The sequence below is a fragment of the Loxodonta africana genome, chromosome X (assembly GCF_030014295.1).
Source record: "Loxodonta africana isolate mLoxAfr1 chromosome X, mLoxAfr1.hap2, whole genome shotgun sequence".
NCBI lineage: Eukaryota > Metazoa > Chordata > Mammalia > Proboscidea > Elephantidae > Loxodonta > Loxodonta africana.
In genome coordinates this window covers 20213441-20238943 of record NC_087369.1, presented here as the reverse complement: position 1 = coordinate 20238943, position 25503 = coordinate 20213441, and the positions used below count along the sequence as shown (strand labels likewise).

Here is a 25503-nt window from a genome sequence, read left to right as displayed (position 1 = left end):
GCCACAAAGAATCCAGCCCATATGTAAAGACTCTAGAAAAGCACAGGAAGAACCGTGGTTAAGGACTCTTGGCCACGGCTAGTGGCTATCCTTTGGCACGGCTCACCCGAGCTAGCAATCTGAGCATTAATACAAATGATCTGGGTCTGTGCGGCCCAGCCAGTTCCATGCTGTGAAAAACCTCAGAATCAGAGGCTCTGAAAAGGGCCTGGCTGAAAAGATGCCTCTTCTGTAACCCTCCAAGGGAAACGGCAGAAACATTTTCAATGCCTTCATTTTTCAATTTACCTTTTTAAAATCAGCTCTCCAAGTTTACTGTTAGCAGCGTGCCAAGTTACTGAACACAAAAATCAATGCTGCTACAGAAACATTATAAAAGTAAAAAAAAATTACCTGAAACTGGAAAATTCCTTTATAAAAATCTTTTATCACTTAGAACTAAATAAAAAACAGATAAGAAAAAATGTAGACAGGATGAAGGCGTTAGTACGGAGCACTCTTATGACATTAAGTGTAATACCGCTGACATCACCAGGTATTTTAATAAAAATAAGGTACTAAGAGACATCAAAGAGGACACCTTGGTCCCAATATATTGGTTACTTTTATGTTAAAATAATAAAATACTATTATATATCACTTAATTTAACTTACAGTCTTTATAAAGTAACTCAACTAGTGTTATTCTACAAAAAGGTACATTCCATGGACTTTATTTTAAATTTGAAAATTTAAAACTGTTGAAAGCCATTTTCTCAAATTAGATTTCTGCTATTAGCTAGTCCCTAAAATCAAGAGTGGGAGACATGTTAAAGGTGACAGAGTTGATTCCTATTTATGGTTTCAGGTCTAACACCGTGACGAAGTTACTAGAACATTAAAGAGCAAAGCCGTATCGTACCTTAATTTGGCTAAATCTATGTGAAGGCAGAAAACATCTATATGAACAATTACAGATCCACATGACAGAAAACACCATAAAGCTATTAAAAATTAATCATATCTTAAAAGAATATTCACTAACATCAAAGAATATTCAAGCAACAATACAAAGTAATCAGGATTTGTAATTTTCTACATAGTATGAGCCAAATCATATTTAAAAAGTACATATGTGTACATATACATGCATTTAAAAAAAAAGGAAGAAATAACATCTTAACAGTTATCATCTCTGAGTAGAATTATTGGTGAGTTATAGCTTCTTTATAATTTTCAAGTAACAAAGATGTATTACAGATATGATAAAAAAGGTTTTCCAAACCACAGAAAACTTATTTTAAAAAAAACCAAGAACTCAGGGTCGAAGACAACAAGGGAGGTGATTTAAAAAGAGAGAGAGAGAGAGAGAAAAAAAAACAGGAAGTAAAAACCATGACTGCTGGAAGAAGTAATGATAATTTCTTCTTAAGCGTTTAGCCTAAAAAAGTTAATGAGAATACCAAGGAAGTAAAAGCAGGTACGGCAGGCCCAAGGGTTCCTGACATTCAATAGGAATTGCAATTTTAAACATCACCGAGAGAGTGCCAAATTCTGAAGCGAAACTTTTGTAATAAAATACAGCCAATAAAATAACTTGAGCTGGAACTCTGAATGATGATGCATGTATGATTTCGGAAGCCAGAAAACTTTAGACATGAAGGGATGAGTAGGAATGGAACAATGAAAAGCTAACAATTTTTTTTTATTGTTCTTTAGATGAAGGTTTACAGAAGAAACCAGTTTGTCATCAAAACAGTATACACATTGTTGGATGACACTGGTTACCAACCCCACGACATGTCAACACTCTCCCTTCTTGACCTTGGGTTCCCTATTACCAGCTTTCCTATTCCCTCCTGCCTTCTAGTCCTTGCCCCTGGGTTGGTGTGCCCCTTTAGTCTCATTTTGTTTTATGGGCCTGTTCAATCTTTGGCTGAAGGGTGAACCTCAGGTGAGACTTCAGTACTGAGCTAACAGGGTGTCCAGGGGCCATACTCTCAGGGTTTCTCCAGTCTTTGTTGGCCAGCAAGTCTGGTCTTTCTTTTTGAGTTAGAATTTTAGCTGACAATTTTCTTAATGCAGTGCTATGCTGCTGGGTATCACAGTTCCTCCCAATGACAGACTGGGCCTAAGCCCTGGGAATCTGACTGACTGGCGAGAGAAGATTTCTTATGACGAGTAGTTGGGATTAAGCGGATGAAACCCTCTTACATGGGGTCTAAAGATAGAATGACTTAAGCTAAATCCAGACTACTGCTTTCAGAACAGTGTTGCTTGCTGGAATCACAAAAATCTTAGGATTGGAAGAAGCCTTAGAAAGCATGTGGTAGTCCAACCAGCAAGACTATTTTTAATGTTCTATAACTTCCAAAAGTTAACATGAAAGAATACTCAAACTACAATACAAACTAAATAAAGCAGGGTTTGAAATTTTCTATATACTTTGAGCCAAACTATATTTAAAAAGGTATATATGTGTATATATGCATGCATTAAAAAAAAAAAAAAACCCAGGAAGAAATAACATTTTAATAGTTACCATCTCTGGGTAGTAGAATTATTGGTGATTTTATTGGTGTGACTTCCCCAAGTTATAGAATTATACACTTATGCTCTTTCATAATGTTCACACATAACCTGAAAGTGGGGCAGAATGTTCGGATGAACAGGGAAGAGTTTTACCAATCGGAATAAAGTCTCAGAAAATATCAAATGCTTGCCGAGGGTCAGCAGTGAAAGTGCCTCTTCCGACCGAGCCAATCTTTGAGGAGGACCTATGCATATGGCTACAACCTCAGGGTCTGAGCGGACATTACGGTGAGAATGCTCACGCTGGCATGAGGGGAACCAAGGCTGGGACCCTAGTCCTAGGGAGGAAGCCGGGTTTGGGATGGCAAGAGGAGGAGTCTACCCAGGATGAGACAGAGAACGAGAAGAAAGAGAGGGTTGGGAGGTAGGCAATGAAAGGGAAGAAACAGTGGTTATAGTTCGTTGTGACCCAAAACACAGGGAAGATGGGTCAAAGACCCTCTGCAGGGTATCTTCAGAGGCATCAGATAAACTAGGGCCCATGGGGTTAAACGGAATGATGAGGAGGAAAACATCTTCAAAATGAAGCTGAGCAGAGGTGGTGGGCAAAGATCCAGGAAGGAAAAGATCCCAGGGGCCAAAACAAACAAGGAAAGAAACTACCCTTAAACAAGGGGATAAAAGCTGGGGGTGAAGTGTGTGTGGGGGGGTGTGTGTGTGTGTGTGCACAAATACACAACAGAGAGAAAGAAGGAAGTCAGAGACAAAGAACATAAGCACAAATGAGAGAGAGGACAACAGAAGAGGTAGAGAAGGGAGAAAGAAGAAGCTACACAGAAACATACACAGGCAGAAAACTAACAGAGACACACACAGAGAAAAGCCTGAGCGGGGCCCAGAGAGAGAGAGAGACAGGAAGTGAGATAGAGCACCGGCTGGAACACAGACACTTGAAAAACCCTGTGTCGTACAAAGGAATGGAAAGGCAGCCTTCAAGTCTGAACATTTACAGCCTGTATTGAGCTGAATGGGGAAGAGTGATCCCTGTAATTTCCCTCAGTTATCTATCATGAACCCTGCAATTCCACCTGGTATAGTCAGCAGCTGTGTGCTGAGCTAACTGTAGAGGCAACCGACAGGTCTAAGAGGAGCAGCAGGGCATGTGGGTGATCCACAGAAAACGTGGGGACAGAAGCTTTGAGAAGGCCCGCCCATCTCATCTAGCCAGCACATCTATCCAGAGAGGCAGCTCTCTCTGATAAAAACAATATGGGGAGGGGGCTACGGTGCACGGTACACACGTGACTCAAACCAGAAAAGCGTCAAGAGGAAAGAGAGAATTCAAGTGACTTACCCAAACGGGGTCAAGTCACTTACCCAAATAGGGTCGCTATGAGTTGGAATCGACTCGACGGCACTGGGCACTGGGCTGGGCTTACCCAAATAAAGGAAGGAATTAAAGCTGACTTAAAGTCAACCAATATTCACTGAGTACTTTACATTCGGAGTCCCTGGGTGGTGCAAATGGTGAACATGCTAGGCTGCTAATGGAACGGTTGGAAGTTTGAGTCTATACAGAGGAGCCTCGGAAGAAAGACTTGGCGATCTACTTCTGAAAAATCAGCCATTGAAAATCCTATGGAGCACCCGTTCTACTCTGACACACACAGGGGTTATGAGTCAGAATCGACTCAATGACAACTAGTAACTGGTACTATGGCCCTATGTTAGGTGTTGGAGGTACAGCCTGACCTCAAGCTGCCCACAGACACATAGGAGGAGATCCAAGGATTTGACAGAGAGGGAATGGGGAGCCGGCATGGTAAGACCGACAGGGTTTTAGCACAACCCCCTGGGAGCAGCGTGGACGATGAGTTGAAGAGGTGAGGGCACTACTACTCTGACACTTGCCCTGCTATCTCCCTCCCTGGACACTGTAACCTAAGTGGCCAGCTAATATCTGAGAATAGAAAGTCAGTAAATCATTCTACAGGAATAATTTCGTGAGTTACGGTGACAAGTCAATAATGGATGCCAATGTAGTCATAACTTTACAAGAAGAAAAAGACTGGATTGTGCAAGTGAGTTACAGCAAGTCTTCACTTACCTAACCTACTGGGGTTTCTGACTGGTTTGGTTTACTGCTTCAGTGTCAATCTTTTTTAATCCCATTTCGACAGCAGTCTTTCTAAACCTATTTATACACTTTGTCTTTTTAACCAAAGTAAAAGCAGCCTATCTTATATACACACATGCCACATGGGTATCAATTATATGCATGAAACCATAAGGGTGAGAAATGATTTTCCCACTGGGGGCCTGAGAAAAGACAGAAATAACTCTCTTCTCTCCACAGCCGTTGCTTGGGGTCTGTACCGTTGCCTGGGACTATTTCTTGCCCTGATAACCTGAGTGCTAACTGCTAGAACTGTGCATCAGAGAAAACCAAACAGGCTCTGAGTGAGGGCAGAGGTGTCAGTTACCCTATTAGTAAAGATTATGAAGTTGACTGCATTAACTCTCATTTTTCTTGTCTGGAGGTATTTTGACCTCTCTCCCAGTTCTTAACTGGGTTCTGGGTAGCTGAGATGGTCAGAATAACATTTCTGGATATTCTAGTGCAATATCTATTTATTATTTAAAACACAGCACAGGGATATTTTTCCATTGAAGAAATGTATACACTGTACAAATATTCTCTTCCCCCTATCAAGAAGAAACAGGCTTATATAAAAAAATAGGAACAGCGAATCACTATGCGGCCCTAGCAAGGCTCTTCCTGAATGATGTTTTTGGAGCAGTTACCAATCTCTGCACTTCTCCAAATATACACAATATGGTGAACAAATAAGAGACGCTGTTCAAGAAAAAGTTCAGGACGAGTCAAGCTTAATTATCAATGACTTACACTGAGTCAGAAGAGCTGCATGGAGGTTCAGGGTAGCTTTCTTATGAGGGGCACTGGGAGCCAAAGAACACAGCCAGTTCATTACCGGCAATTCCAGAACTCTCTCAGCCTCATATCACAGCAATACCATAGTAAATACGGATGAACCGATGAAGACTCAGCTAAGTTCAATGTCCCAATTACGCTCCTAATTCTTTTACAACAACTGTTTCCAGGTTTCTAAACATATCCATGTCTAAACAAGCTCTATTCAAGCTGATTATCAAAAAGACACACACACAAAAAAAAAAAAAAAAACTGCTACCAATACTGTCTAGGCCCCATTTGGAATTAATTTTGATGTAAACTGATCTACTTTTCATAGGACTATGTGAATCTGTAATCGGTGCTCTTTTAAACCATCACCACTCCATCACGCAATGACCTAGAGAAAGACAGCTCCTCCTGTACTTCTGCCTTCCCACAATTGAGACACTATCCTCATTGCTTGTCAAAGCCACACCTGAAAATCGTCAACACCGATAACTAAAAGGAGTTGTACCTGTGCACTTAGGTTAGTGTACAGTCTGTCTTTTCTCCATATGATGGAGCATAAAACAGCCACCTGGAGGAAGAATGCACTCAAGTTTATCAGCAGTCTCGAGAGGTGAAACACCTGACACGTCGTATTGAAGTTAGATGACACTAACGATACTCAGCCCAGCCGCTAACACTGACGAGTCCCCAGGGTGCTAGGGACTGTATGAGGTGCTTTTCATGTACGATCTCATTGAGTTCTCACAGTAACCAGATGAGGTAGGTGCTGTTCTTAGCCTCATTTGACAGCTGAGAAAGCCGGGGCACAGAGAAGATAAATCATATGACTTTGGTTGAAATCAGTCAAGATATCCTATTTCCAGAGTCCGAGCTCTTAGTCACTAACATTAAAACCGCCTCATTTTATAAATACAGCAACGGATGTGAAGTATACTTAAAGCTTTGAAATAAAACGGTTTTTTTTATTATTGTTTTCAGAATAATTACGTTATTTTCACCACAGGGCACAATAACACTGAAACCTTGATGGAACCCTGTCAACAGGCCCAAACTGTGAAAGCACATAGGGTCAGAAGCCCTGACACAGGCCCTTCCGTTACTTCTGGCAACAAACGTCAGACCTGGAACCTCTGATACACTGGTCATATTCTGAATTCACTGTGTTCTGGTGCTATACTTAGTAAAGTTCTATGAAGTATACACAGTCACTCCTCAAATATAGATTCTGGCAAGTCTTTCTGAGTAGCTGAGGATATAAAGTCTACATTATTACTAAAAAAAAAAACCCAAACCAGTCCTTACTCCCCATAGGTGCTAATGGAACTTCACATAGCTTATGATTCTCTCCTTAAATTTTTATTACAGATAAAAGGAGAACAAAAGTTGCCACATCCTTTTAACCTCTGACTACCGTTACACTTTTATCATAAAAGGCTGTTTCCTTATTTCCACCTTTTTCACCCCGAATGAGAGTCAGGTGGTGTAGCGGTGGAACCAGCACCAACTGAGGTCTGAATCCTGGCTCCCTTGCCCATGTTATCGGCTGTCTAGCACCAGGCATGTTCCTTACTTTTTCTAAGCTTCAGTTTTCTTACCTGTTAAATGGGAATAGTCCCTACTCAAAGGTCGATTGTGAGAACTGACAGAGACAATGCACAGAATGTGCTAAGCAAAGCGTCTGTTCCATGGTTCCATACCAATAAAAGAAGGAGACAGCAAAAGACATCCTTCATGTCAGCAGAATGCAATGAAAGACTTATGAGGTATTTATCGATTCAGGAGATTTTTTCTTTTACATGATATTTAATAGAAATGCTGAACTGTAAAAAAAAAAAACTACAAATAATGATCACACTTTCCTTATCAATCTCTCTTGCGAAAGAAAAGGCCTAGAAGGATAAAGAACCATAAAAACTTTACCCAGAACTTATTTGAACTCTCAAATTTACCACTAGAAAGAAGAGTAAAAACAAACCAAAACACTCACCATGGATCAAACGCTGTTTGTCTTTTTGAGTGATTAGTTCCAGAACCACTCTCTGACGGTAGTGAAGAAACTCTGGTTGACACATTATTTTCATGGAAAGAATTATCCGGACGTGGTGATGGCACTAAAGAAAAAGTAAATCCCTGATGTACTTTTTTGGGCTGAGTGGTTCGCACGTGACTCTATCGCATTTTCTCTAACACAAAATCAAACAGACAAGTAAAAACCTTCATCTGTCTTTCAGAAAACTTTTTGTGTTTCTGAGAGCGGAGGCATTCCAGGGACCTCCCCCTCTGCCGACTGCTTGTCACAACATTAACTTGCAATGGTCAGTTAACTCCAGGCAATATGTATGCAAAACATAAACCTGACCTGTCAGCTGATAAATTCAAGAGGACTAGAGGATATTTAAAAGTATAGATAACATATTCTCCACCACGAACCCCCTGCCACTGGGCTGACGTTCTCTGAAGTTGATCCAACTATGCACAATCTATTCTTAGTCTGAAATGATCCTGAACGGCATGTGTGCTGGAATGTGCAAAGTACAGTTTAAGCCTTGACACTTGGGAGATGGTGCCAATCTTTTATTCAGTTATTTGCACAAAGAATATTATTTTTTTTCTCTAAGATCTCAATCCAAGAATGAATAGAAAGATAAAGTACAATGTATGTGAGTAAATACTTTCCTGTTTTGTTTTGTTTTCGTGACGGTGGTGGAGGGGACTGCTATCTTTCCTGTCAATTTCTAAGCTTGGTCCTAAATCAAAATAAATTTCATCACAAAAGAAATAGACAGGCTGCATATCAAGATAAACGACATCATTTGACTTGACTCTCGACCAGTAGGAATGAAAATGGGGAGTATTGTGGAAACAGCAATGATATTTCATAGTACTGAAAGGATCGGTGTCTCCAGCTGTTTCATCTACTTAAATCTTTTCCTTCTATTTCTGGACTTTGTTACAAACCAATTTTATTCACCTGCAATCGAAACAAAACTGTGTTTCTAGAGGTCAAAGACTAATAAATTTAAAACTTCAATAACATTCTATATTAAAGTATGTTCTCCAGACATCCATAGAAATAATACGTGTATGGTGCATCCTGGAAGTAAAACTTACAATGATAGAAGAAAAGGGTTTTGCTCACGTACACTATATTTTGTTTTAATTAACTTTAGTCCCTTAAGATTTTAAAGTAATCATGGTATCAGAAAAAAAAATTAATAAATGGATTAAAAGGCATATTCGATACCTATGCTTTTTCTACAGGTGGGGCTTGGACAGAACAGATTAGTCTAATCATTTCATATACATTTAGTCCTGAATAACATGTCTATGCTGCCACAGTGGTTAGGCGTTGGGGTGCTAACTGAATGGTCTGCGGATTGAACCCCACCAGCCACTCCAAGGGAGAAAGATGTAACACTCTGCTTCCTTAAAGATTTACAGCTTTGGAAACCTTGTGGGGCAGTTCTATTGTGTCCTATAGGGTCGCTATGAGTCGGAATCCACTTGATGGCAATGGGTTTTTGTGCATTTATTTAGCTCAGGTTCCTATTTAAAATGACTAAGCAGTTTTTTGGAAACCCTGGTGGTGTAGTGGTTAAGTGCTACGGCTGCTAGCCAAAGGGTCAGCAGTTCGAATCCACCAGGCGCTCCTTGGAAACTCTATGGGGCAGTTCTATTCTGTCCTATAGGGTCACTATGAGGCAGAATCGACTCGACAGCACTGGGTTAAGCAGTTCTCTATGTTTCTCCCCAATTCCTGCCCCTTTCCAGCTGTCCTCCCAAAACACTAGAAATAACAGGAAGTCAAAAGTACATTTTTAAGGTTATGCAAGTACACTTGAAGATTTTCTTGAAGTTAATCAACAAATATTTATTCAACTGTGCCAGTCAATGAGGGTAAAGAAATGAAAAGAGGATGAGAACTCACTCACAACCTCGTGAGACAGAAATGCAGAGAACTAATCAATGCAATGTAATCTGTGTCAGATTAGAGGCATGGACAAGGTACCATGGGGTGGTCAGGGAAGAGACTGCATGGGATAGGACCTTAAAGGAGAAGTAGAATGCTAAAAGAAAGTGACTCAAACAAGCTATCCCAGCAGGGGGAGGAGTGTGGTTCAGGCCAGAGGAGGGTATGGCCTGTACAAGTCCCACAAGCTGGGCATCAGAGAGGCGAGAGGTGGGGCAGCTGAAGAGTCTGACAAGGGTCCGACTACGGAAAGTCTGGAATGCCATTTTAGGGAACTCAGGTTTTTCCTGATGCCAATGGAAAGCCACCAAAGGATCCTCAACAGGTAGGAGATAGGGGATTGTGATCCCGGGTGTGGGGAGGGGGGCGGGAGCAACTGGGTTACGCTGCTCTACTTTCTTTCTCCCGGAGCACTCATTATCTTCTAATATTCTATATCATTAATACATTTAATGTCGACCTCTCCTCATGCGAATGTGAGTTCCATGAGTGTGGAGATCGCTGGCTGTCTTCCTCCCTGACATGTCCTAAGCTAGAACAGAGCCAGGCACATAGAAGACATCCGATGAACAGTTTATGACTTAATCAAATCAACGAGTGGTACGGTAAGAACACAGCTTCAGAAAGATCATTCCTGTGAGTATTTTTTGATGGGTACCCTGGAGGTGAGGAAACCAGTTAGGAGGCTACTCAATGTACCCAACTGAGAAGCAAGGAGGCCTGAACTAAGCCAGTGGCAAGGAGAACTGCTGGAAGGCTACTGTGTACGCAAGAATGATGCAGGTCTGAACTTAAGTCAGAAGCAGTGAAAATGTAATAGATGGGAGAGGCTGAAGATTTAGGGAGGGGGAGGAGAGAGAGGCCCCTGGGGAATGCTAGGGACCGGGCTTACCTCTGTAAAAGCTTCCAACTCTCCTCGGAACAGGATCATTGTACAGATGTCTATTTTCTTTGGGGGCTGTGCCATCATCAGAGTGGGGGTCATGATATACTCCACCCTGAGGCAGGAAAAAGTTCATAAAAATTAAACAAGAGATTCATGATAATGCTGCCTGTGAACTTAGCACAGTGCCTAATCAGTCTATGATTTACTCAATGATTTTTTAAAGAGAAAACATGGAATTATGCTATGAGGAAAACTACTTGTTTTATAAGCCAGTTCAAATTATTTGTGGAAGAGATTGGGTATAATCAAATTTTAAAAGGTAGGCTGCAATGACGCAGAATGAACAATCTTTACAGATAGGTTTTACAGTAAAATGTAGCAACTCTGAAGAATTCAGACCTCAGACTTCTGACGGGAGTGGAATGAAGAAGTGCCTTCTCTGGAGGACTCTTTAACCGAAGATCTTGCCGCTGTCATCTCTGGAGGGTGCTGTTCACCAGGCTGGAAGTCAATTTTAAAAGGATTTATAAGAGCGTCCTATTCCCATGGATGAAAACCACCTAAATCACAATGGTCTTCATTTGGTATAATCAATTCCTTAATAGCTAAAATAAAAAATGATGGCTAAAACATGAATTGTCCCACAAAGATTGAATCATCTGATGAATATAAATCAAACAAATTTCACAGATAAAAAGTGAAGTTCTCATTAAAGTTAAGGCAAGCAGGAAATAAATTAGCCTGAAAATAGTTCCATTAATTATTAAAATAAAAAAAATTATCTTTCCAATATCTAGACAGTCCGGCATCCATGGGTCTGAACAGCACTCTAATTAGAGATCCTATTTGTTAATCCAAAAATTTCTCCTGCAGATTTTATGCTGGGTTCTCAAAAAAAAAACTGTGTACATCCAAAATTGTTTTTCTTGAAGGATTTACATGGTAGATTGAGGGGGAAAAATTCTTTGAATATATCAAGGAATAGAATAAGTACTCCTAATAATTTTTTTTCTTAAGATTCCCTAACTACTGTAGTTTATGTACTTAAATTCTCTTCTTAATCTTCTCTAGGACCATACCACTTATATTTAATCTATTTTCTTTCCTCAACCATAATCATGACAGTGCTCATCTCTGGAGAAGTTAATGCTACCTTTCTCTCAGGGAAGTGAGTCACAAGCCTAGAACATCACTCAGTCCACAATGGTGTTCACTGAGGGGAAAAGTAGCATTTTCTACCCTCGGAAGAAAAGATTAAGGAACAAAAGCACCAAGTCATCAGGAGGAGCTGGTTCCATCGCGTATCTGTAAGCTGCACACAGAAAGAGTATTATCTCTTACATGATACGTCAGAAACATTTTATTTAAAAATTTAAAATGTGATTCTTTCTTCCTCTCACTCCCCAAATGTACTATGATAGGGTTCTGGGAAATTCATGGGCAGTCATTCAGTGTAGCCTTTCTTCTATTTTGTGACAAGATCTCATTTGAATTTGACCACCTTTTTTATTGTTTTTTATTGTTTACAAAGGCCTCTAGAAAAGTATTTTAGGAAATATTTACATCTAACCTAAACTCTTTAAGAGGCAGTGTTGGCCTCGTCCCCTTGCTTTTGAAGGTGGCTGCAACACTTGCTTGAGACTGATTCCCATGATTTATTCCCAGCTTTACTGCCTTTTCAAACCTTCTGCCATCTTGGCAGCATTAAACGTGTACTTTCTTGCAGCTTGGCACTGTACCTCCTAAACCAGACTTAAAGGTCACTAACAGTCTGATCTGTGCTTAGCCCATAGGAATAGTTTATAATTAGCTTTATTACCACCATGTTCACAAAATCTTTTTTCTGGAATTCTCAGAGAGCCAATCATTTGTCATTTTTCCACATTATAGTTTTCTGCTTTCCTTACTTCCCTGTTTCACACTATGCTTAAGGCTGATATCCTTTACCTGGCTCTGATCATCACTCAGCATCTGTGGGCAGCTGCTAGGCTCTAGAGATCTCTCTAGACTCTAGAAGTTCTCTCTGTGACTCCTCAGAGGCTCCTCTGATCCTTGCTATGACTCTAATTACAACCTCTGCAAATGTGCACCTCTGCCATTTCCTCTCACCTGGGCTCTAGTACCTCATTTCCAACCTCTCAGAGAACAGCTCTGCTCAGAGGTCCAGGGTCACTTCAAACTCAACGTGTCAGCATGATACAGTGGAAAGAGTGCTGGCCTAGGGATCTGAAGACTGCCAGGTCTGCCATGAACCGGCGTTGGGTAAATTTGGGCAACTCACCCAACTTCTCTAAGTCTTATCATGCTCATCTGTGAAATGAAGGGGTTGAATTAGTGACTTCAAAAATTCTCTTCTACTCCCAAAAGGAGCTCCTAGAAAAGAAACCTTGAAGTCTTCCTTTTTCCTACATTCACAAGCCCCCCTGTTTTTACTTCAGGAAAGTCTCTAAAACCTGATATTTCTCTTTCTCTGTGTTCCCACTGGCACTAACTTAGTCCAGAACACTCTCCTCACTGCGTGCTGGGATGATCACAAAAGCTGCTCGGAATGTTGCATTTCTTACTCCAGTAATGTGGAACAAGTTACAATCCCCAAAGCATATCATGCTATTTAGTGTCTCATTTGCCTCCTTCTCTTCATAATGCTTTCTCTCTTCCTTTCAGGCCTCTTTCGGGATGTCCTCTCCACTCTCTTCCTCTACTTAAATTCTAACTATCCTAGAAGTTTCTGCCCGGATGCCACCTCCTCTGGAAGTCACCCACAACCCTGTCTGAACTGTGACGCTCCTCTTTATCCCGACAGCACACACAACTCTAGCACAGCACCAACTATAAAAGCTCGGCTGCTAACCAAAGGGTCGGCAGTTCAAATCCACCAGCTGCTCCTTGGAAACCCTATAAGGCAGTTCTACTCCTTCCTATAGGGTCACTATGAGTTGGAACTGACTCAATGGCAACAGGTTTGGTTTTTCTGGATCTGTTAATAAGCGTTCCCCATGAGCCCATACAATCTAAGAGGACAGAGACCATATTATTTTCATCTTTCTAATTAGAAGCTACCATGGTGCCTAGCTCAGTAAATTCCTGAACACATTTTCACTCTTTAGCATCCCAGAACCCATCTCTCTCTGCATCTTAGCCCAGAGCAAGACCTTTAGTTGCCCTAAAGCCATTTCTGACTGCTCCTCTCACAGTGATCTCTCCCTGTTCTCAACTCCTATTTATAGCCAGTGCTATATTAATTCAGTTCTAAATTATTCTTTCATTGTTCTATGTATAATTCAATCTCCCCTGGGAGAAGATAAGTTTCCCAAGGGTAGGAACTTGATCTCAGACTTTTTGGAATGCCTGAGAATACCCAGCAGAGAAGGGGCTCAGTGTCTCAGGACAGCTCCCATCCTAAGAGAAGCAGTAGCAGCAGCAGCAACAGAAAATTCTGACGGCACCTCCGCTGCACCAGGCACTGGACACAGTGCTTTCCACGTATTACCTCATGTCATCCTCACAGCAACCCTCAGACAAGGAATCTGAGGCCCAGAGAGATTATGGAACTGTCCCAAATTTCCATCATCCGAAACAAGTTTCAGAACTGAGATCCAAAGCCAGGCCTGCCTGGCTTCAGAGCCTGAGCTCTCAGCTGCTCTGCCGCTACACTGGTTGCTCATTATTGATAACTTCACTCTCCTGCCCCAGCATTCATCTTGCTAGGCCTCCCATGACATACTTGAGCCACGTTTTCCGGAGTTTTGATACACGCTGAAGAACCTACTTTTGTAGCCTCCAAAAGGAGAGTGCTTTCTTTATATGAAATCTTTTTCTGCTCCGCGACTTTGACTTTTCTCAGCTTTTCTCCACCTTATTTTCTTTGATGCAGGTGACTGTTTCATATTATGAAAATGTAATTTACAAACATGTATTCTGTTGTAAGAATGCTACTTCTTTTAAACAGGTGTAAGTTTTAGAGTCTGAACAACAATAAGACAGAGGAAGCCATTGCTAAAAATATTGCCTTGGGCTTTAAAAAGTCCAAAAGACTGAAAATTAATATTCATCTTGGCTGTAAATTTATCTATAAAAGCCCTGGATAAATAAAGAACTTTTAAATTCAATTAAGATATCAAGTAAGGTATTAGCAAAAAGATTTGATTTCAGCAAATGTGGTCTGGAGATTAAATACCCATGAATTCACACAGAATTCTGAGAGAATGAAAAAACTAACCCCTAGGGAGCTGATTTTTTTTTTTTAGGGAGCTAATGAATTCTATAATAAATCAAAATAGGCTTCTCTCAACAAAATATGCCAGAAAGTAACATTTAAGTAAGAAAACAGATTTCTAAAAACTAACTTTTGCATCCTCTTGGGTCCTCAAAACAACTGATTTAAAGAAGAATTTTTTTTTTAGCAGTTCTTAGTCTTTCAAATATCGTTTCCCTCAATGCATCCTATCAAGAAAGTAAGACCTCCTGCAGTAGGGAAAATTGCAGTCTGACCCTATTCACATCCTCTGCACCACCTTCCCATGATGAGCCAACAGATCTGGTCAAAGTCCTAAGCTGTACCTGAGGCGATAAGAGTTGCAGGCTGTTGGCTCTGGCAGCCATCCCTTGCCCTATGCTCAAGCTTCCGTCCAGGCCTTTGGCTCTCACTTTGTCTCGGGTCACATACATGGAATGCCTGTGAGGACGCTGTTGGGAGGAGAAGGGGCTGGTGTAGCCCAGCCCATAGGAGAAGGATTCGTGAGGGGCAGACAGTGAGTGGGAATGGCCGCTGTCCATGTGCTCAGGCAGCTTCAACTCCTCCATTGTTTTAGAATGCCTGGTCGTGGTTCGGCGTGAGTCGAGGGTGCCCTCGCTTCGGTTATTTCTCCCTGAAGGGCTGAGCAAAGTTCTTGTGTCGCTGTGCCTGGTCAGGGTTGGGCTGGTAGGAGAGTTCAAGTCCAAGCAGCTGGATGGAAAGTATCTACTGGTGTTCGACTCTGCAATTTGGGCTCTGGCTTCAGAAAGATTGCTCACGGACTTGGAGTCACTCAACGCCCCATGGCTTTTGGCCTTGGTCCTGTAGGAGGGACTCCTAGAGGACTGGGGAATGGTGTCAATATAGCTATGCCGGCTCTGCTTCTCACTGGGCTGCAGTGTCCCAGCCTTGCTCTGAGAGCTCTCCATAAATGAGTGCCGGTTCTGCTGAGATCTGCTGCTTGACTTGAGGTACTTCGTGCCTGGGCCTTCTGAAGGCTTTGGGTCAATATTAAAATCAAACTCGGTTTTTGACTTGGCTTCTTTTGGGCTGAGAAGATGTGGTATATTGTTGTTGGTGAGATCTTTGCTGGCAGACCCAGGCTGGTTGCTTGCTTGGTAGGTTTTGCTGTGCATTGGACTAAGAGTAGCTCCGGCAAGGTTTCCGTTTAGGAAGCTTTCGTTGGTGGGAAGACCTTCATCAGCCCGTGAGAGACCCACACTTAGATTCTGGATGTCCTTACTGTTAGATCGGTGGTGAGACTGCAAAGCAGTACTTTTGCTGGCTTGGTTTCTATGTTAAAAACAAAAGAAGTATTATCAGTTCCCCTCAATAGCAGACACACAAAAAGAATGTTTTTTTTTTAAAAAAAAATACTCAAAACACCTCGAAAGACCAAAAATAGTAACTCACCCAAACATGTGCCTATCAATAACAGGTAACCTACCAATAAGAAGTAAGTTCATGAGACCAAGTCTGTGACAAAGCATTGGTCCTGATGAAGTCACTCTGGCATCCTTAAACACTCACTAATCTGCTGCCATCATAGTTTCTAACTGATAATTTGGTAAAACACATGCTCTTGCTGCATTGTTACTCACAGCTGAGTGTCAGTTATAGAATGCCTGCTAGGAAGAAGAGGGCTGAGCTGTAGACAAACTCTTTACAACTCTTTTGTCTGTCTGAATGTCAGAATATTTAGACTTGAAGGTTACTGTATTCTTCAAACTTCATTTTATCTGTAAAACTTACAGCCCGCTTGGAGATACACATACATACGGCACACACACAGAGACACCAATGTCTCTTTCATCTTTAGCCTGTATAGTCAAAGAATGAGAATTCTAGTAATGAACTCAATAAAAAAAGAAACATGACACTGTAAAAAGAAATATAAACTGAGCTGTGAGATTGGTTGGAAAACACGATCAGGATTTGTTTTAGAGAAGTGGCAGTGACTTTGGGCTGTGAAGATACCTCCCTGTACACTAAACAAGAATCCAGCTCCAACTGTTCAGACACCTCCTGGTACACGAAACAGAAATCCATCCCTAAATGGAACACAGGGATCTGAAAGAGTCCATTTCTCTTCAAAAGGCACAATTTATTCTTTTTCATTTCATTTCACACTTTATTATTCCAAACTGACCAAGGCCTTTTTTAGGACTTAAAGCCTCATTTCATACTTGGTTTATTTAAAATGAAAACCTTGCCCACTTATTGAAAGTGGAAATTGACATCACAGCAAGGTCAGGTTGTTCTCTTTGAACTATTTAAAAGACTCAATTTTAGTTTGGGGTAGGTTAGAATGCTTTTAAATGAATAATACTGTACATGGTTCACTTCCTGCCACGCATTCAGAAAATTTTGCTGCGAATATTGCCATTGCTAGAGATGGTTTGATTTGGGAATTCTGTTCCCACCACATACTAATTGGAGGATGGATAGATGGATAAGTAGATATATAGATGGATAGAAAGATATCCCTCCCCCCCCAAAGAATGATAATCTTTGAAATTATGCCTTTCAATGGTCTCCCTGAAAGCTGTGTCCCAAGGGGTCACTCCTTCTGCCCAGCTTCAGTGCTCCTTGGGCCCTGTTAACCCTATTTCCTTTCCTTTCCCTTCAGTCCTAGAAATGGTTAACAGCAGAGAAATAACACACAAATACAGTAGTCCCCCTTATCCGTGGTTTCACTTTCTGTGGTTTCAGTTAACCCTGGTCAACTGTGGTCCAAAAATATTAAATGAGTAGTGTGATGAAATCTCACCTGGGGACCACATTCACATAACTTTTATTACAGCATATTGTTATAATTGCTCTATTTTATTATTAGTTATTATTGTTAATCTCTTATTGTGCCTAATTTATAAGTTAAACCTTATCATAGGTATGTATGTACAGGACAAAACAGTATATATAGGGTTCAGTTCTACCCACAGTTTCAGGCATCCATGGGGGTCTTGGAACATATCCCACGTGGATAAGTGGGGGAATACTGTATTGTGAACTGTGCTAAAACCAAAAGAAGACCAGAAAGAGAAAAAAGTAAAGACACCTGCTGGAGCTTTTGAGATGTTTAGAAACACTGCCACCAATATTGAGCACAAACCTACATGTGACTGTAGGAATAAAATATTTAGAGTAATGTAAGATGAAATTTCTAATATGACAAGGGAGGCTATAAAAACAATTACACTACCACAGTTAAGCAGAGAAGACACAGAATAAATGGTGAAAAAAAAATTTTTTTTTTCACCAATTTAGGGACGCTTTCCCAGATCTAAAAAGTACCAGGTCTTGAGGTTTTAAAATCCTTACCTACTAAGAACAATTTTTCTACACAGAAGGAAATGGGGGGAGGAGGGGATAGAATTTACATTCACAAAGCTCCACGTAGAATTAGTTTTCTTTTTGTCTCCTACAATCTTAGCAACACCAGTTGACAAAGTCAGCTTTTTGGGGGAAGGAAGACAGGGAGATCATGACTAGGACAATATCTTCTTGGGTCAGCTCAAGGCAATGTAAATGTATCCAGGAAACAGGTTTTTTAAAGATAAGTGAAAAACTAGATTTAAAAAACACCAACTTTAATCACTATCTACCAAATCGACTTTACTATTCCTTATTTTTATTCTTACGAAAAACTAATTTCTCAACTCAATGGTTAAAAGACAAGAGCAACGAAAACCTAAGACCCTTCTATAGAGCCAGACCTACTTGGATTAATTGCCAAGAATGTCCATAGTACCTTGCCACCCACCTGTTTGGCATCTTCTTCTCCCTCCAAGGAATCCCCTTGCCCTTACCCATCCTTCCTCCTCCAGGGTTCCCCTTGAACCCTGTTTATGCAGAATCTTCCAGCTTTTCGGGGTGGAAACCCCTTAGTTGCCTAACCCAATGCTACCTTTCCCCAGAAATGCATAGGTTTCCATAATATACTCGTTAATGATAAGAAAGCCTTTAAGACCCACACAACTCTTTAATTGTGGTTCTGAATCATGTAATAAGCATAAGGAAGATATTTTTGAATAAAGAGGGCTTTCCTTCTTTCCTCTAATTGCATCATTTAAGCAGCCACCTCCTCCACCTACTTGTTAAGACCAACACTGCATCTGTATTTCCTTAAAAGGGAATATTTACCTATTAGACAGCGTGCTGCTCTCCACGTGGTAAGGTTTTCTTTTTGTTGACCTTGAAGGGGAGCGATCCAAAAGTCTCTGGGTTTGAAATGTAGGGTGATTCAAGCACTGTTCTGTCAAGTATCTGTCAGCTGGGTCCAACTTCAGTAAATTCTTAGGAAATAAAGTTGAAGATTGGAAAGAACGTTACAAAGTCAAATTTAAATTCTAATAAAAGCTTTTTTTTTTCTTATGAAAGAACTACATGGTCATGGCAGAATATCTACCAAACACAGTTCAGAAAAAAGAAAGAAGGAGTGAGAGAGAAAGACAGAAAACGAAGAGCTATCTGTATCACCCAGAGCCCCTGTCCTCCTCTGACTACTTTTCTCAGTATCAGGTATACATATTTTCTTTTATAAAAGCTGGATCGTATTATACACATTAAGTTTTGTATCCTGTACTTTTCACTTACTAATCAAAAACATTTTTACAACATAATTTAGATATTTTAAATATGTTTTCAAGTAAGTAATACATTCACATGACAGAACAACATATAGTCTTCCTCCTTTTCCCGTCCCCCTCTTTGGAGGCAACTAATGTTAACTAATTTCCGTGCGGCCTTCCACAGATACTCTGTGCACAGATCTAGCTGCCCCTTTTATTTTATCCAAATAGCAGCAGCATACACAGAAGTGCCTGTACTTAGCTTTTTTTGCATTTGACATCAGATATTAGAGATCATTCCATATCGGTAAAGAGTTTCAACTCTCTGGATGTACCTTAATTGGTTTTTAGCAATTCCCTAATGAGAAACATTTAGGTTGTTACCTTTCTTGTATTATTATGAATGATGCTGCAGTAAATAATCTAAGGTGCTTTTTAATGGCTACATAGAATTTTATGGTATGGATATACCATGATTTATTTAACCAGTTGAATATTTAGATGGTTGCCACTTTTCATTACTACAGTTGATGCTGTGACGAATACCCAAAACCACTGAGTATAAACTCCTAGAAAAGGAATTGCTAGGTATGTAAAAATTTAAGGATTCTTTTCTATGTGTTGCTAAGCTACCCTCTGTGAAAGGTCCAAATTATACTTCTATCAGCAGTTGTATGAGTCTGCCCATTTCCTGACACTCTCATCAACAACAGGCATCATCGTTCTTTTCAGTACTTGGAAATGAGGTATTTAAAAAACGGGATCTCTTCCAACTATATGACATCTGGAAAAGGCAAAACTAGAGACAGGGAAAAGAGCAGTGGTAGCCAGGGATTCAGTGGGGGAAGGGGAGCGATGACTAGGTGAAGCACAGGGGATTTTTAGGGCACTGGAACTATTCTGTATGATACTGTAATGGTGGACACATGACTGTATGTTTGCCAAAACCCACAGGACTGTATAACACAAAGAGTGAACCTGAATGTAAACTATGGGCTGTAGTTAATAATGACATATCGATATTGGTTCATCAATCGTAACAAATGTTCCAAAGGAATACAAGATGTTAGTAATAGGAGAAAATGTATGCAGGTGGGAAAAAGAGTATATGGAAACTCTCCGTACTTCCTGTATATTTTTCTGTAAACCTAAATCTACTCTGCACACATGGGGTTGCCATGAATCAGAATCTACCCAAAGGCAACTACAACAACAAAACTACTCTAAAAAATGATGCCTATTAAAAATTTTAAAAACAGGTTATCTTACAGCTATTTTAATTCACATCTTTGATTACAAGTGAAGTTGAACATTTTTATGTTTACTGATTGTTTGTATTTATTTTCTTGTTTTTCTATTTATGTACCTGTCATTTATTTTTAAGGGTTCTTTACTCATTAAGGTACTAATCCTTTGTCTTTTGTGTCATACATTAGATTTTTTTAAAACTGTTTTCTTTAAATATTATTTATTATTATCTCGTTAGTAACTGGATGAGATTAAAAAAGAGGAATCTTATTAAAACTAATTTTTATTTACAAATTAAGCAACATAAGGGAACATAACCTAACACAACTGGACAGAGCAGTCTGAAATGTGCTCTTTGAGTGACTGGCATTCTCCCCCAGAGGAAGGAAGAAGGGTGAAATGCCAGCATTCCCAAATCCATTTCAAGGTCACTTTCATTGGTTTTGCCCAAGTTAATCTCTTTGTGATTCACTGTTGAACAGTGACAAGTCTACGGTAGCGCCCAGTCAGCCAGACTTCAATTTCACAGAACCACCTCCAACCTAGCACCACAGATAATCTGACTTCTGGATACTGAAATATTCACTTTGATTCAAAACATTCTGGTTATTGACGCCCAAGCCACCACTTATATGCAAGTGAATTTACATTCATGTTGATTCAGGCACAACTCTGAAATTATCTCAGTTCTTTTTTTTTTTTTTCCTTATTAGAGAACAAAAACTGTGTAGGAGTATAAAATGATTTTGGTCTCAGTGGCAGTAAAACAGTTAACATCAAAATGGTTTTTTCAACTGTAAGATACTAGTTAAAAACAAAGGAAAGTCTGCCCTTGAAGAGTCCTTTAAATTAGAAGTATATACCACATTTTTACGCAAACAATGAACACCTTCTCCGTTTGTTTGCCAACCACTCCCTCCAGGTATTTTCTGAAGAACGTTATGCTATTTTTTTTTACAGCAATATATAAAAATTTAGCCTAGCAGCAATCGTGAGCTTATGGAAATATCTCATGGGGGGAAGGAGTGGTTAGCAAACAAACGTAGAAAGTGCATGTTATTTGTGTAAAAATACGGTATGATCTTTCAGAAGCCAAATAAATACTAGCATTAGTTCTATTTTATTTAAGATTAACAACAGTAGAAATTACTGCACATAAACACAAAGAGGTATATTTATATACAAAGCAGTTAATTTTCGAATTACCTGTAGGGATGACGTCATTAGGAGAGCGATATGAAACTTACCCAGTAAATAGTTTCTAAAATTCAGTATGATAGGGGAAAACAATCATTGCCGTTTTTTTACTATAACAGAGTTAATATAATTATTGTAGCTATTCTTAAAATTACAAGGGGCTTCATTAATTCTGGTGACTTGTGTCCCCACTAAAATGGCTGATATGAATAGATGAAGGATGAGATGACCATTTTAGGCACGTAAATACGGACAAAATTATCAACACAGCTTTAGATAGTGGGAAAGAATATATTTCTCCACGAAAAGATAATTGATGTTATTCATTTTTAAATTCCTTTTCAAAAACAGGTAATAGACAAAATGGATGATCCTATTTCTATAATGTTCAACAAGAAGGCAATATTAATCTATGGTGCCAGAAGTCAGAACAGTGGCTTCTGGGAATGGGGAGCAGTAGGGGAGCAAATCCTGGGAGGGGTTGTGCAAGAGGCTTCTGGGGCGTTATAATAATCTCCTATATATTGATCTGGGTGGGTTGCACGGGTATGTTTACATTATAAAAACTGACATGTACACTTATAATCTGTGCACCTTCTAAATACACATTTCAATTAAAATGTTTACTTAGTGTTAAAAAAAAAATTAAGGTTAAATGCATTAAATGAATAGGAGCCCCAGTGGATCAGTGGTTAAGCACTTGGCCGCTAACTGAAAGGTCAGCGGTTCAAACCCACCAGCCACTCCACGAGAGAAGGATGTGGCAGCCTGCTTCCGTAAAGCTTATAGCCTTGGAAACCTTACGGGGCAGTTCTACTCTGTCCTATAGGGTCTCTATGAGTTAGAATCTCAAATGAATAGGCACAGATAGGTTAACTTTCAAACTACTTTTACCAGGTCCCATACTGATACTTGGTATGATTTAACAAAACTATCCAATTATTTTTAACTATAAAAAGATAAAAGGCACAAAACATGAAATTTTATTTAACTGAGTTTTCCTATTTGATTCTATTTTCATCTAAAAAGTAACCAAATAATTAAGGCCTTGATTAATAAATATTGATTACATGAAAAAGTATATTGACAAATCCCAACTGATTTAAGTGATATTTTATGCCTAATCAACTGAAAGAGCTTTTTTTTTTTAAACTGAAAGCGCTTTGAAGGGTCTTTTTTACAGCACTTCTCAATCTGTGTTCAGAGGAACACTAGTGTTCTAGAGTTTTATTTTTTTTAAAAAGCATTTGGTATTTAATTAAATTTGTGACATGCTGGATGAGACAGAAAAGTTTTACTGTGGGATTCTGGGAAACCTTTATAGGTTAATGATCATTGTGAATCTCTATGAAAAGTTATTTGGTATGTGGTCTCTCCCCAAGGCCACACTGCCTCCCCCATCTCCTCCCCCATACCTATGTACACAGCGTTCCCTCGAACACAGATTAACATAGTTTGAGGCACACAGTTTGAAGCAAAGCAAAGTTCTCAGCTGATCAGCAGTTTCCAACTATGCTAAGTACAAATTGAAAGGCTCTGCGGGACAACGTGGGGGCCACTGATCTTGACCACTGACTGAATGGGCATAAAATAAAATGGACTCATTACAGGTGTTTTTCAAGGTCTACTATCAAACAAAAAAATTTTTTTTTTTTTTTTTTTACTATCAAACAACCAACATTTGGTTATGCACTGGCTAGCTGCAATGAAAGCTGAAGAAATAGGAAAAACAGTTCTCTCTCAAGGGGCTGACTATTCTACTGGGGAAGAAAAACCTGGGGAAAAAAAAAAGCAAAACTAGAGAATGTTTTCAGTAGTCCCTAGCTGGAAGACCTTCTGAGCTGGGGGGACTAGCCTGAGGAGGAACACCTAGGCCACAGTAGGTAGCTGTGATTCTGATGTGTCAAAAGAAGAGCCAGAAACAGCTGATCTGTCTGGGCGAGAAGGGGCCAAGTTAGAAAAGAGCAGAATTAGGTTAACTGATAAAATCGGTATAGATGACGGAAAACCTTAAATACCATGCACAATTTTTTTTACAACCTCTTTTTCTTTCAATATTCATTTTAAGATTTGTTTTAAAATCTTATGCCCATGCACCTTCAGTGCTAATGGATTTTTTGTTATACTGTCTGTTTTAGGGCTGTAATTCAGACGGAATGGTTCTGTCTAGATGGAATATCACCATACCAGTCCTACTGCTGCTAAGTTGACTGCAACTCATAGCAACCCTATAGGACAGAGTGGAACTGCCCCATAGGGTTTCCAAGGGTGTAATCTTTACGGAAGCAGGCTGCCACATCTTTCTGCTGTGAAGTGGCTGGTGGGTTCAAACCACTGACCTTTTGGTTAGCAGCTGAGTGCTTTAATCACTGCACTACCAGTGCACCCATAACATGACATAGTCCCCCACTATTTACCATTATACATATATGAACAAAACATTTAATTCAGAAAAGCAGGCCATGGCTGCATGTAGATGCAACAGTCACAAGCCAAAAGACATTTTATACAAAGACACAACATCAACTTGTCCCACCTTCATTAAGTCAAGTAAAACACTATTTAAAATTCCAAGGTATCTTCTCTCCAATGACTGAGGATGGTTAACAGCTGGGAACTGTAAGAACAGGACAGAAACGTTAGCATATGGGGAAGGATGTGGGGTACATGTGCTGGGAGAGCTGGAGAAAGCAGCAGATGGGCAGGAGTTACTGCCCTGGTGCCCATCAAAGTCACATTTATCTCATATGTATATTACTTTTAGTTTCTGTGTATTTTAGGTATGGATTGCTAGGACTGAGTGGTAACAGGAAAACTCACAGCTGAAAGATGATACCAAAATCTAGGCAGACAATACTGAAGCATGTGAAACAAACTAAAACATACAAATTTGAAACAGTATACTGTTGCCTGCTTTTGCAGACGATTTTCAATTGTTCTTTAGACACAGGTTTACAGAACAAACTAGCTTCTCATTAAAGTTAGTACACATATTGTTTTACGACATTGGTTACCACCCCCACGACATGTCAACACTCTCCCTTCTCGACCTTGGGTTCCCTATTACCAGCTTTCCTGTCCCCTCCTGCCTTCTAGTCCCTGTCCCTGGGCTGGTGTGCCCCTTTAGTCTCGTTTTGTTTTATGCGCCTGTTAAATCTTTAGCAGAAGGGTGAACCTCAGGAGTGACTTCAGTACTGAGTTCAAAGGGTGTCTGGGGGCCATACTCTCAAGGTTTCTCCAGTCTCTGTCAGGCCAGCAAGTCTGGTCTTTCTTTTTGAGTTAGAATTTTGTTCTACCTTTTCCTCCAGCTCTGTCCAGGACCCTCTATTGTGATCCCTGTCAGAGCAGTCGGAGGTGGTAGCCGGGTACTATCTAGTTGTCCTGGACTCAGTCTGGTGGAGGCTGTAATACTTGTGGTCCATTATTCCTTTGGACTAATCTTTCCCATGTGTCTTTGATTTACTTCATTCTCCCTTGCTCCAGGTGGGGAGAGACCACTGGAGTATCTTAGATGGCTGCTCACAGGCTTTTAAGACCCCAGACACTACTCACCGAAGTAGAACGCGGGACATTTCCTTTATAAATTATGTCATGCCAATTGAGATAGATGTTCTCTGAGACCATGGTCCCCACAGCCCTCAGTACAGCAATTTGGCCACTCAGGGAGTTTGGATGTGTCTATGGAGCTTCCATGACCTTACCTTGTAAAAGTTGTGCTGGACTCCCCAGTATTATGTACTGTCTTACCCTTCACCAGAGTTACCACTTATCTATTGTCTATTTAGAGACAATTCTTAATTACTAATTAGTTAATCGGGGGACAAACAGGAGGGATACGATAAGACATCAGATAAACAAAATATCATTTAGTCCTGGAAAGAGAGAAGTACAAAAAAGAGGAAAAGGCAGTGAGAAGCCAGTACCTGAAAGGCCACAGAAGTG

General features: G+C 40.1%; 1 protein-coding gene across 2 annotated transcripts in view; it reads right to left on the bottom strand.

Moving 5' to 3' along the window:
• CDKL5 (cyclin dependent kinase like 5) overlaps nt 1-25503 on the bottom strand; it is a 252300-nt gene that overhangs the window by 9259 nt on the left and 217538 nt on the right. For both annotated transcript variants that reach the window (XM_064278058.1, XM_003416028.4), the window contains 6 exons: nt 24098-24178; nt 18689-18840; nt 14872-15838; nt 10711-10812; nt 10318-10423; nt 7443-7566 (listed from right to left, as the gene is read on the bottom strand). In XM_064278058.1, coding sequence (XP_064134128.1) covers nt 7443-7566; nt 10318-10423; nt 10711-10812; nt 14872-15838; nt 18689-18840; nt 24098-24178 — 1532 coding nt within the window. The remainder of the gene's footprint in view (nt 1-7442; nt 7567-10317; nt 10424-10710; nt 10813-14871; nt 15839-18688; nt 18841-24097; nt 24179-25503) is intronic.